The 12,633-nt window shown below is 46.4% G+C and overlaps 1 protein-coding gene across 2 annotated transcripts in view; it reads left to right on the forward strand.

Annotated features, from left to right (window-relative positions):
- The first annotated feature begins 422 nt into the window (after window positions 1-422).
- CNKSR3 (CNKSR family member 3) overlaps window positions 423-12,633 on the forward strand; it is an 86,047-nt gene continuing 73,836 nt past the window's right edge. Inside the window, exon 1 of one of the 2 annotated variants that reach the window (XM_080805124.1) lies at window positions 423-1,081. In XM_080805124.1, the coding sequence (XP_080661250.1) occupies window positions 1,030-1,081 (52 nt within the window). In that variant the 5' untranslated portion in view covers window positions 423-1,029. The remainder of the gene's footprint in view (window positions 1,082-12,633) is intronic. The other variant, XM_080805125.1, reaches the window with a different exon arrangement.

A 12,633-nucleotide genomic window follows, 5' to 3' on the forward strand; every position in this document is an offset into this window, starting at 1 on the left:
CAATGTTACCTAAAATATGAAGCAAAATAATTTTGCCCTGAGATATTTAAAAGGAGGAAGGCTTAATCGCCGAGCAATGCTGATGCAAAGCACTGAAAATGAAGAGAACGTGCAGATCCTACTTTTTTTTTTTTTTTTTTTTTTAAGTGTATTGTTGCTCATACTGAGACAGACTGTTCTGCTACCAATAGGACCCGGGCTCACCCGAGCCAAAGGGCTGTCCAGGATGCACGCACGATCTACAACCCGCCTCTTGAAAAGGAAGGTAGGGCCCGGGACACTCAGACCGTGTGTGCGAAGGGCTTAGAGAAAGTAACCTGAGTCGGCCTTTTCGGGCGGAACCACCCCCTCCTACGAGTTTCACTGGGTCCTCGGCCCCGCCCCTCTTTTATTCGGAGAGCCGCGCCGAGAGCTGAAACTTTGTAATCCGAGCGCGCTCGCCCGCGCTCCTCCCAGCCCGAGTCCAGCCCGGGAGGGAGGCGCAGGAGGTGGGACCTGCGGCCGGGAAGGCTCGGGGACGCCGGCGCACGCGGAGCGGAGACCCCGGGAGAGCACGCCGCGAAGAGAAGGAGCTGGAAGGGGAGCGGAGCCCGCGGCGGGCGAGCGGGAGGAAGCGGACCGCACCATCCGCGCAGTCGAGAGCCGGGAGCAGCTGCGCCCAAAGGGTCCCGTGCCGAGCCGAGGCCAGGGGCCCTGGGGTCACGGTCCCGCGTCCCCGCAGCTGCCGTCGCCCAGGAGCTGCAGCTGTGCCCGGGCTCCCGGCGGCGACGGGGAGGAGGAGGAGCTGCAGCTGGACGGTGGCAGCTGGAGGAGGAGCCGCGCGACTGTCCCGTGTGCCCGGGAGGGGGCCGCGCTGTCCTGGCTTAGCCGCTCTGCGATGACCCGCTGACCGCGGCCATGCAGCCTTGACGGGGCGCTCCGGCGCACGGGGACCAGCCGCGGGGCGCGCCCTCTCGGGAAGGACAGCGGGCCCTGGTAGTAAGACTTGAACCGCCGACTCTCGCCCAGCTGGGAGCAAAGCCGTGCACCATGGAACCCGTGACCAAGTGGAGCCCCAAGCAAGTGGTGGACTGGACTAGAGGTGAGCGGGTCTGGGGGGGGGGGGGCCCGGCGCGTCCAGTCCAGGGATGGGGCGGGCGGGGAGCTGGGCTGTGGGGGTGCTCAGCCGCTCTCCAGGCAAGACGCGTGGAGAGCGCAGCGCGGTGACAATACAAACTTCTTCCGAGCGGTTTGTGCATCCCTAACTCTTGTGCCTGCTTTTGGGGGTGCGGATGTGGCAAGCCGAGGGGAGGCCCCGTCGTGAAGCCGTGGAGTGGAGATGGCCGCTCTGTGGACAGCGAGGGCTGGGGGTGCGGATCTCGGGACTTGCGGGGCAGGGCTGTGCGGGACCCGCGCGCCTTCCCTGCCTGGGTGCGGTGCCCGGCTCCTAGGCTGCCCGTCCCGGAGCTGAGAGGCACAAGGCGCCTTTGTGTGGGTGGCTCCCCTCGGACCTCGTAAATGCCGCCTGCCCAGAGGAGTTCGCAGGCGTGACGGGGCGGTTGGACAGGTAGAGACTCCGGCGGCTCGCCGAGCCTCTCTGTTTTTGTTGGAGGAGGCGAGAGGGCAGCCCAGGAGCCAGCATTGAGGCGTTCGCGCCGCGGAGAAGCCTTGAGCCAGACTCCCCGGACTCGGTGACTTGCTCGAGATGGTGCCAGTACCCCCTGTGCGCTGCATTATTATTATTTTTTTTTTAGGCCACATTTAGACCTCGGGAAGAAGAGATCTGTTTAGAATAACTGTCCCGGGTCCTACAGTATTGGGAATGAGGAAAAACAGTGGGGTGGGGTGGTAATGGGTGATTGAGCAGGGATAGAAGCTCGAAGGTCCAGTGGTCTGGCTTGCTTTTTTATGCCTCCCAGTATTTCCAAGGAAGAGTGATGAGTTTCCTCAAGCCTCTTTGTGCTCTTCCCAAGAAATGAAGTCCACAGAAACAATCACTGGTTTCATGGGTTCCTCTCCCCCCCTCCCAGCTTATCATCTCTTTTGTTTCAAGTTACTATTTTTTCTTTTTACTATTTTCTTTCTTCTGTCTGCTCTTCTAGGTGAGGAATGGTGTCCTTTCTCAATAATAATAACTAGAATTGTATAGCGCTTTACAGTTTGCTAAGAACTGTCTCTCTGTTATTGCCTTTGGTCATCACAGTAAGCCTGTGAGGTAGGTAATACTGGTAAGATCAGGTCATCTTTCCAACTGTCTCACCCATGGCTGGGGCGTAATGGAAACCGGTCATCTCTGCATCTCATTTCTCATGCCTGCATAGTACACAGAGACCACGTGGAATGGGATGTTCTAGATGTATGGGACATTATGGGATGTGTCAGTGGGGAATGCTTGATCATTTCCACTGGGAGCAGGAAAGGGATATAGTTCTGAGAAGAGCTTGGTCCAGGGACCAGAATTTCCTGGGTTCTTATTTAAAACAAGGATGAAAACAACACAGATGTGTACATTGGTGATTGGTTTGCCCAGGTAAAGAGTAAATAGCATTGCCAGTGCTTGGCACAAGACATTAACTTAAAAGCTTGTAAGTTCCTAGGCCCTGTTTTGCAACTGGGTATGTTTTCCCTGTTCAAGATACTACTGGATTCCCCAACCAGTGACTTGCCAAGACTGGGTTGGTTGATCTGGTTTACCTATGTGTCTATCATAGAAGCAACTCAAGAAAAAGATGATTTTCAGCAGTGTTTGACCTGCCGAGCTGTTCTGTCCAATAGCATAGCCACATGTGGCTCTTAAGCCCTTGTGGTGGGCTGGTCAAAATTGTAAGGTGTTGTAAGTGTAAGATAAACATATGTGAAATCTTAATACAAAGAAATGAATGTATATTATCTCAAGTTTTCATATTTCACTACATGTTGAGGTCACTATTTTTGGATATATTGGGTTAAATAAAATTTATGATTAAAATTAACATCACCTGCTTATTTTTATCTTAATTGTGGCCCCTAAAAAGTGAAAAATTACACACATGAGTCACACTTGTGGCATGCAGTATATTTCTCTTGGAGCTGTACTGCTCCGGAGTCAAGAAAGGGTTACAGTTTATCACTCTGGTTTTCCTGAGTCCCTGCCAGCCTACTTGATAACGTACAGCTAGAAAAATGGTAACAGGCACACAGGAAGATTATGGAGTGAGATCTTCACACCCTTAAGATTCGTGTCTTTTTTTTTTTTTTTTGGTTCCTCTTGGGATTGGGAGAAGAGAAGTGTAAATTCACATCCTGTTATGTTTGTTTAGCGTCTAAAAGGAAGAGCAGATTCAAAGGTTTTTGGCATCCAGTTCCCTTGACGTTAGGACTTGCGATTGCTTTCATTTAGGAAAAGTTTCCTACTGATGTGAATGAGCAGTTATAAGTGGTTCAGTATCTCGCTATCAGGAGCACTGGACACTGATTAGGTTACATGCCTGTGGTTAGTGTGTGGCAACTTGATACGGAATGGTTGTGCCCTTTTGGACCCTTAAACACAGCCTCATAGAATGACCTGGATACTTTCTGTCTTAGAACCTAGAAAAGATAACAGGAGTTAAGTGTGGCAAACTCTTAGACAAGAGGCAACACTCTCCCAAATTGCATGACACATTACTTGAATATTTCTCATAGTAAAGATGTGAAAGTATTGACTTTTCAATCAACTGTTGACTTATGCAAACTTGTTTGCTTATACGACTATTTTTAGTTGTCTTTGCTAACCTCTATGCACAACCCCCACTTTATAAATACATCCTCCTGATAAGAAGTTCTTCATGTAGACTTTGCCATGTGTGGTGCTGTACAAGTATGGTGGGGTGCTTGTGAGCTCCGTAGAAAGCCTTGGATTTAAAACTGTCTAAACCTGACCACGGTTTGCAGCGTGCTCTCTCGTGTTGATGTTAGGAGGCAGGTGCGTGCATTAGGAAAAAGGGTCTGTGTCTACAGAATGAATGAATTCATGTGGATTTTATTCTTATTATTGTTAAAATTTTTGTTTGTATGAATCTTTAGCTATACTGTCACCATTTTCATCATAATATTAGGAGATCCTCAGTAAATCTTAGCAGTGTGTTAGGGTCAGATAGATCTCTGCATGGTACGAGTATTCACTCATTTAATGTGGGTAAACACGTTTTGAGGTAGGAACAGATATTTCCATTTTGTAGTTCTGTTCTGAGCACGGAAAGGTCCAGTACCTTGATCAGTGTCACACAGTGGGGAAGGGACAGCAGCATTTGAGCCCAGGTGCCTTGGTTTTAACTCTGTCTTCCCAGGAGGTTCTCATTCTTAGAGGACTCTAGAATCTTTACCACACTGATGAGCAGAACTTCAGGGTTCCCATGATGTGGGTTGTTAATATCCTGTTAGTGGAAGAGAGTTGTCTGGTATATGTGTGTCTTATCCTGCCTATTTGGTAGGATTATTTGTAAATTTGTAAATTAATTCATAGTTCATGGCACCCTGTCTTTAAATAATTCTAAAGGCTTTTGCGAAGCAAATGATCTTTTATAATGTCTATCAGGTGAGAATAGGGTGTGGTGCCCATAACTGAAAATCCAGTTTACAGGAGTAAACCCAGTGGGACTGCTGATTCTCTCTTGTAAAAGAAGTCTGGAAATGGGGAATTCAGAAGTAGAGGGGGGGCTTCATGGTGCTGTCAGGGGCCCAGGCTCCTTCTGCCATCCCGTTCAGCCATTCTTAGCATGTGGTAAGCAAGTCGTGTTTATCTTCTTACTTGATGCCACAGTGCAGGGTGGCTGTTCGCCTCCAGGATCTCGTCTTTATTTCAGCCTGGTGAAAGGAGGCCCAGTGAAGACGAAAGACTGGTGACAGCCGGGTCTTCTCCTAGAAGTTCCATCAGGGGAGGTGGCTTACATCTCCCTCACCAGAACTCTCCCATAGCCTCATGCTGCAAGGGAGGCTAGTGGGGGGGGGCGGCGGTGGGGTGGTGGGGGTGGGAGTGGGGGAGGAGTTTACTTGGGTCCATTGTTGCCCTGAGAAAATTTGGACTTTGTTCAGTGAGGAGGAAGGGGGGTGGTTGGACAGTAGATACTGGTAAGCAGCCAGTAGTGTCTGACACACAGTAATTTATATGTACTGATCTTTATAGATTAGTTCTCGAAGTAGGAGACCTGTCATAATGTCCCACGTACATCAAGCCTGTGGGTCCACCCTGTTTTAGAACTGACCTTCTGTTTTTATTCCTGTTCAGCTTTCTCAGGTCAAAGACCATACGTTATATGAAGTCTTTTTCTCTGAGTTTGATTTAAATATTAGAAGTTGCATTGTAAAACACAGCTACCCAAGTTGTGTTTCTGTTTTCAGATCACTGGGGATTGTCTTTGACAAGGAGGAAGGACCACTGATTTGTCCCCGGAAGCTCTGTTGGTCTCTGATTGGCTTGGCATGGGCAGGTTCTCAATAAGTGTGTTGTGGAGTGAGCACATCTCTAATACCCTGCTTTCGTGGCAGAGAAGAAGTCCCTCTCGCCAGCTTCTTGCTCCTAGCATGGGTACCATTTCTCCATCACAAACCTCGAGTGAAGGGTTTCTTGCTTCAGGTGTGAGCCTGTGGGATTCAGGGCATTTGCTCATTCTCTGCCATCTGGCCGTCAGCACTGCTCTTCCCTGTAGTGTCTGTTAGTATGTGGGACATCAGCAGTCTTAAAGCGCCTCCCTGTTTAGTCCTGGAGGAGCTGGAATTTCCGTGTTATCTGTAGAGATCTGGTACACTGTAGGTCAACTCCAGGGTCAGACTCTTAGGCCCCTCCTGCTGCCGTCCACACAGAGGCCAGTGCTTCCCGCAGACCTGATTCCAGTTGGGTTTAGCTTTTTCCCTTTAGCCTCTGTGGCCCGTGAAAAAGGGAGGTCCTTTTTTTTTTTTTGACGGTTGTACATCTCTCTCGTGGGTCAGAAGCTCTTCTTTTTATTCCAGTCTCTTCCTCGTGTTAGTCTATTTCTTAGGCTCTTGCCATAGAGTTATCTTAATCATAAGGATAGAAAAACAGTTATTGAGGCATTTATTATGTGTCAGCCACTGTGCGAAGTGCTTTATTTTGACTCATACGATTCTTAGAAAACCCAGTGAAGTGTCCAAACCATTATTAACCCATATTAAAGATGGAGAAACCGAAGCAGAGGGAGAGGGGTGAGAGAGAGAGAGAACGTGCTCAGGGTCCTGTGTTTATAAGCTGCGGTGCTCGTAAACACCCCTCGCCATGACGTCATTAATTCCACGGTCTGCGCTAGATCAGGGGAGCTCCGGGGTGAGGGCGGGCTCTGCAGTCAAACTCGGGAGCTGTATCCCCATTCTACCCCGAATTGTGTGGCCTTACGTAAGTTCTCAGTAAATTACTACTCCTTGTTTTTATTGCTTCCTCTCTTTTATTCTGTAGCTCCAGGTCACATGTTCTCTTCTGTGAGCCGTCGGGTCTGTCATAAGGCCGGCTCCTCCGTGCAGGGGCCCCACTTTGTACCCAGGAAATTTCCCTGCCATTTGACAACCACTCAGAGGACCCAGGGCAGGACTAACGGCTGATCAGGAAGGTTCTCGGTTAGCTGAGTGACAGATGTCTCTTGCCAATATCGTGGACTTTCTTTGGGTAGAGGAAGCCAGTTCATATTATCTCAACCTTTTTTATTTTACTAGTAACTGGACTTCCAGTGGGCACAGCATTAGGGTTGGCTTATGCCGTCATCGGGTGGCTGCTGCCTGGCCCCCGGTCCTGACCAGCGGTCCACGTCACCTGGGAGCTTGTTGGAGATGCAGAAGCTCACATCTGCTGAGTCAGGGTCTGCATTTTCACAAGAGCCCCTGGTGAGAGGCACTGCTGGGGCACGGAGCTGCAAACCCATTTTTCTACTCTGCTGGTAGGTTCTGCGGTCTGATCTCACGTGGGCTCAGTGTGTTTTATTTAAGCCCTTAAATGATGACACTTAATTTGAGGACGCTTGACTTGGCTACTAATTAAAGCAAAAAGACCATCTTAGGGTGTGTCCTTGTATTTATAAGCACCACCTAGCAACGGCATCAGGTAATTCTCTGCACACCTGAAGGAGACCTTTCCCCTGAGGTTTCTTACATATGTTTGGGGACTTGAAGAGTTCTCTTAACAATCTGTGTGTGTGTATGTGTGTGTGTTGTTTTGTTTTTAAAACAGGTGGTCACAAGGGAGTTGTGGGGTGGTCGGTGGGCACCGTGGTTTAGTGTGTTGTCTGGATTGTCAGGTGGACGTGGGAGGATGAGGAGGGCTTTGGTGATTGACTGCACAGGGTTTACCATGGTTAGCAGATTTGTGGGACGATTTTACTGTTGGTAAAAATGACACAGAATGTTTTTTTGGGAGTAAGCAGAGCAGTTCTCAAAATTGAAAGGTGTGTGCTGTGCCAAGGCCAGGTGTCTGGGTTCCATCTCCATAAGGGTTGGGAGTGACCTCTTCATGCTCCAGGCTCCGCTGTAAGCCCTTCCCGTGTTCATACCATTGCGTGGAGCTATGGGGACCTCTCTTCTCTGTCTTGCACTCTGTGTCATCACTTCCAGTTCTGATCATTCGTAGCCTGTTGGGTTCTAGCTCTGGGACATTCGTGTTCTCACCTCGATGTCCCATTTTACTCTCCTTCGGTGGTATTCCTAGAGTTTTCATCCCAGGCTTAGCCATTATGTAAGCTTCTGATAAATAAAGCAAGTTTTATTGACAGAAGCTCTGCAGAGCTCTTCCATGTTCGTTCCTTTCTGAGCCCTCACAAGCCCGAGAGATGTGCAGTGAAGGGATCTCTCTGTTGCAGATGAGAAAATTTTGGTTTTTGGGTGTTAAATGAGTTGGCCAAGGTCAAAGGCCAGGAATTGGGACCAGACTCCCCAGGTTTCTGTTCTCTTGTTCCGTCCGCTCCAGATCTGGTTCCTCCTCTGGCCAAGGTGGGTGTTTTTTGTTTCCTAATTGGAAGATGTGGGAAGGGGCAGCTGCAAAGAACTTCTGACTTTTTTTTTTTCCTGATTATCCCTTTAGGATTTATACTCATGGGACACAGGCCTTTTCTTTCTTTTTTCTTTCTTTTTTCAATTATACAGCCTAAGCAGGCCCCTGCCTATTTTGAACCTGACCCTTTAGCATTCGAGACGCTTACTGCTAGTTACTTACCTCATTGTGGTTTGTTGATTGTGTTGTATTGTATTGCAGCTCAGTAGTGGAATACATCATTCCTTTTTTTGACACTCCTAATCTAATTTTTGAGTGTCATGTTATAATTTTTTTGTCTATGATGCAATCAGTATTTCTGTTGGGTAGAATCATACGCATACACATATAAACGTATTTCCTGCTTACCTTTGATTACTCACAGTGACTTCATTTTAAGTGTTTTTTTTTTTTTAAAAGATTTTATTTATTTATTTGTCAGAGAGAGAGAGAGAGAGCAGGAGCAGGGGGAGTGGCAGGCAGAGGGATACACTGGCTCCCCACTGATCAAGGATCTGGATGCAGGACTTAATCCCAGGACCTGGGATGAAGATCTGAGCTGAAGGCTGATGCTTAACTGACTGAGCCACCCAGGCGTCCCTCATTTCAAATGCTTTCAGAGAGAAGGTCAAGGAGTTACAGTGAACAATATATAGACTTGGGAATAAAATAAAACTGGATTCACATTCTGTGTTTAACACGAACTGGTTTTTGAAAGGTTGGGTAAGTAACTTATGGTCTTCAAGCCTTTCTGAGATTTCTCATCTGTAAAATGGGACTGATAATAACCAGTACACAGGGTTTTAGTTAACAATTAAAATAGGCCGTATAGGGTGATATATAGCATATAAATGTTCATACACTTATTAGTGATTAATTTGTAATAATTCCAAGTTAATATGTACTATAATTGGATTTTATTTTTGTTTGAATATTTAACAGTGTTGTGTTAAACACTGTTGTGGCTGATACCACCTTTCACATGTTTACTAATAACGTAGAACAGTTCCATCCTCCCTCTTATTGGTATACCGGTGGTATGTTAAGTCATCTCTATTTTCTGTGTTTACCTCATGTTCCCTTGGACACTTTTCCTTATTTCCTTTGAGGACCTTAGAGGGAGGGGGGTGTTATCATAGAACAGTTGTGTAGTAGCTTTCTTGGAAAGAGCTTAGGAGCAAGAGTTTAGGAGGAAGACTCATGTTGTGACAATTCCACCCTGCAGTAAAAAGAGTTTCTTCATTACTTAGGACCTACTAAGTTCCGCATACTGGTCTAGGTGCAAGCATCTAGCTGGGTCCCGGCTTTAATACAGGGTTGGCAGACAACAGTAACAACAACCACAACAAAATAGACCAACAGCCAGTGCTAAGGCCCTGAGGTACGAATTAAATTGGCATGTTTGAGAAAATTGGAAATGTGGGGTCCTGAAGAGCAGGGATGATGGTGGGGGAGGTAGGGGGATGGTGGGTAGAGTTGGGATAAGAAGATACACAGAGGCCAGATCCTGTAGGGTCTTACAAATCTTGGTCATGTGTTCGCAGTTTTTTCTGGTTGTTGTAGAAAGCAGGGGAGTGACAAAGTTGATTTGGATTCTGGGGCAGAAGTGAATTTAGGGCATCCAGCTGGCATGCAGTACACTTTTCTGGAGATGATGGCATTTTGGACAAAGGTTTTGGTGGCTCCGGCATTTGAGAAGCCAAGTTCTAGATAGAGTTGGTTCATTGATAGATCATTTTGAAATTATATTTGAAATTGTGATGTATATATATTTGTGTGTGTGTCTGTTTTCCTTACTAGGGTTAGGAGAGCGCCCACCCTCCCCTCATCCTGATTACTCTCTTGTCATTTAAATAGAGAGTGTAATCTGTCTTTCTGCATTCACATGCTTTGTTCCCGGTATTGTTCTTTCCTGGCACATTTTGCTGGGAGCTACAGTTTCTGAAGCTGTTTATTCATCTATGAATAGGGGTTTTGTGAAAGTGGACATAGCCTACTTTGTTTTCTTTGACATCAAATGGCTGATTGAACAGTTTTTAACCTGGGATCAGAAGGGCAAATGCAGTTGTGTTTATTAGAGCAAAACAGTTCCTTAGAATGCAGATCAGTAGGGTGTAAAAGCTAGAAAGCTTTCTGTAGGAACACTTAAAAAAGTGTTTGGGTCCAAGGAACCCACAGACAGATCTGATTTAAAATATTTTTGTTCCATTGCAAGACTGTCCTACTTGTGCTTTAGAAAAGAGAGCCACCGTAATTTTGGTTGAATAGATGGTGTATTGAGGAATTTTCAGTGGGTTAGAGTTGAACACATTTTTAAACACTTAATGTATTACTTATCAACAGGGTAGAGTGGGAGGGAAACAAGGGTAGGTAGGCTTATAGGAGACTAACCTGGAAGCTTACTACTCCCTTCCCCCCAAGAAGAAAATCTATCAGCCCTTTGAGAGGAGAAACCCCCACGTGTTATCTATCAGAAAAGGCGGTGATTCTGATAATCTGAATCATGCTTTCCTGAGGAAAAACCTTTTAGTGAAAGGAAACATTCTATTTCCTATTTTCGGAGATTTGTGGCGAGGGGGAATTCAGTGCTTTTGGGTTTAGTAGTAGCAGTGGTTGTGTGTGTGTGTGTCCAAGTTGAACCTGTGTTAATTGAATGGTCTTTCATGTTCTCAGAGTAATTTATATTACAGTGTTTTAAAAAGAGAGTCAAGTCAAACTACCTGGAATATGACCGTTGGGATAGGAAAACTAGCTTCTTACGCAGAGTGGACCAGACTTCATATAATACCTGTTGAAATGGTGAGCACATTCTTAACATGGATTCCAGCCGGAGTCCTACATGAACCACGTGCAGATAACAGGGCTGTGAGAAGTGACTGTCTATGCTAAAGCCAAAATTGTTAGTAATGGTATGGAAAAAACCCACAAATATTTCTTGTTAGAGTTTGTCTGGAGACATGTAGTGTGAAGCGGTCTGGTTATTAGTACTCCTGAGCGAAGTTGGAGAATCTTACAGAAGATCGGTGAGGAAAGACCATTTTGGATGTGGATGGATTCTTGGTTCTTATCTGGTACCACCTAATCTGCACCTGCAATGACCACCTATAAATATATGAATATTGGGCCTGACTCCTGACGTTTTTAAGCTGAGATTTTCTTGAGATCCTTTCCCAGTCTCATACATGTGGCACCCCCACCCCCCCCCAACATCTCATCATTGTTTTTCTTGAACTTACTTTTTCAGCATCAGCATGGGCTGGGAGATTAAACATGTGAATTCCCAGGCCCCACCCCAGACCCACAGAATCAGAGGCTTTGGGGGTGAGACCCAGGAATCTGTGTTGTATCAAGTCCCTCTGGAGAGTATGGTGCTGGCTAAAATTTGAGGCCCATTGGTTTATACCGCTCATGTAGAACATTCAAAAATCAATGATTTAAGACAGACTGTCCCCCATAATTCCTTCCACAGTTCATTTTTAAGTAATACATAATGATCACTTAGGAAGGAGAGCTTTTCCAGTAGGAATGGTTGTTACTTATTTCAGTGGATGAGTTAATGTACCGCTGACTTTGAGTGTCCTTTCCACAGAGCGGGCAGGGAAGGGTCAAAGCTGTTAACCTGTGGGCTCCTAGCCAGCTGCTCCACGCGGGACCCAGGGGATCCTTTTTTTGTGTACCTCTGAGCCCTCAGCCCCAGAAAAACACAGAGGAAGAGGAATGTTTCATGGTCAGAAGGGACCCGTTTAGGTTTTGGATGGAATTTCCAGACCTTGCTCTAATTGAGGAGCAGAATGTAACACCCCCCTCCCCCATTCCATTTTGAGAGAGGGTGGATGGTGGTTGTCTCATTTAGCACTCAAGTTTTGGCTTTGAACTGGGCAAGCAGTTGCAGAGAGAAGTGAGGGAAAGAAGAATCAGAGAAGAGAATTCCTCAGAGGAGCTCAAGGTGAAAAGCTCTTTTGTCTGTGTGCATGGACACTGGAATTTGGGGAGCTCCCCTCCCACAGTTGTCCAAGGCCAGGAGAGTCCAAAATACAAAAGGTACTACAGAAATGAACATGAAGACCAGGATTGGCACTGGGACTTGCAACAAGAGTTGCAAACTCAGAGGCCTTTGGGGGCCAGGCAGACAGTGTCTGAAATGGAAACGCAGGAGTATGTGAGTCAGGAGGAAGTGGCCAAGAGTGTGGCAAACCCGAAGACACATTCGTTGGCTCAGTTTCTGCTGACTAGACCTACAGTTTCCAGATCTTCCAATTTTTGTTGTTTTTTTTTGTTGTTGTTGTCGTCATCACAACGAAGCTGGAAATTTGGCATTGTACGTGATATCTCCCAGTTTTTACAATACCGTTTACAGTTTTTTTTGACATTGGACAAACAAAATATGTCTGTGGGCCTGTTTGTAATTCCCTCTGTGGACAGCCATGGTCAGGTGTTAATTGCCTAAGTGAGAAATACACCTGTAAGAGGTAAATACAATGAGCTCTACAGTAATCCATCAATGACTTAGCAAATCTGTTTCTTACGTATAACTTCATTTTGCTCTTTAACTAGTTCCATTATTCCTAACACTGCAGTGTGTAATTCCATGCAGGGTTTGTTAGGCCAAAAATACCAATGCTTTAACGGCCGTAGCAGATGATTAGGTAGTTAACTCTTCAGTAAGA

Source organism: Martes martes, assembly GCF_963455335.1.
Source record: "Martes martes genome assembly, chromosome: 6".
NCBI classification, from domain to species: domain Eukaryota; kingdom Metazoa; phylum Chordata; class Mammalia; order Carnivora; family Mustelidae; genus Martes; species Martes martes.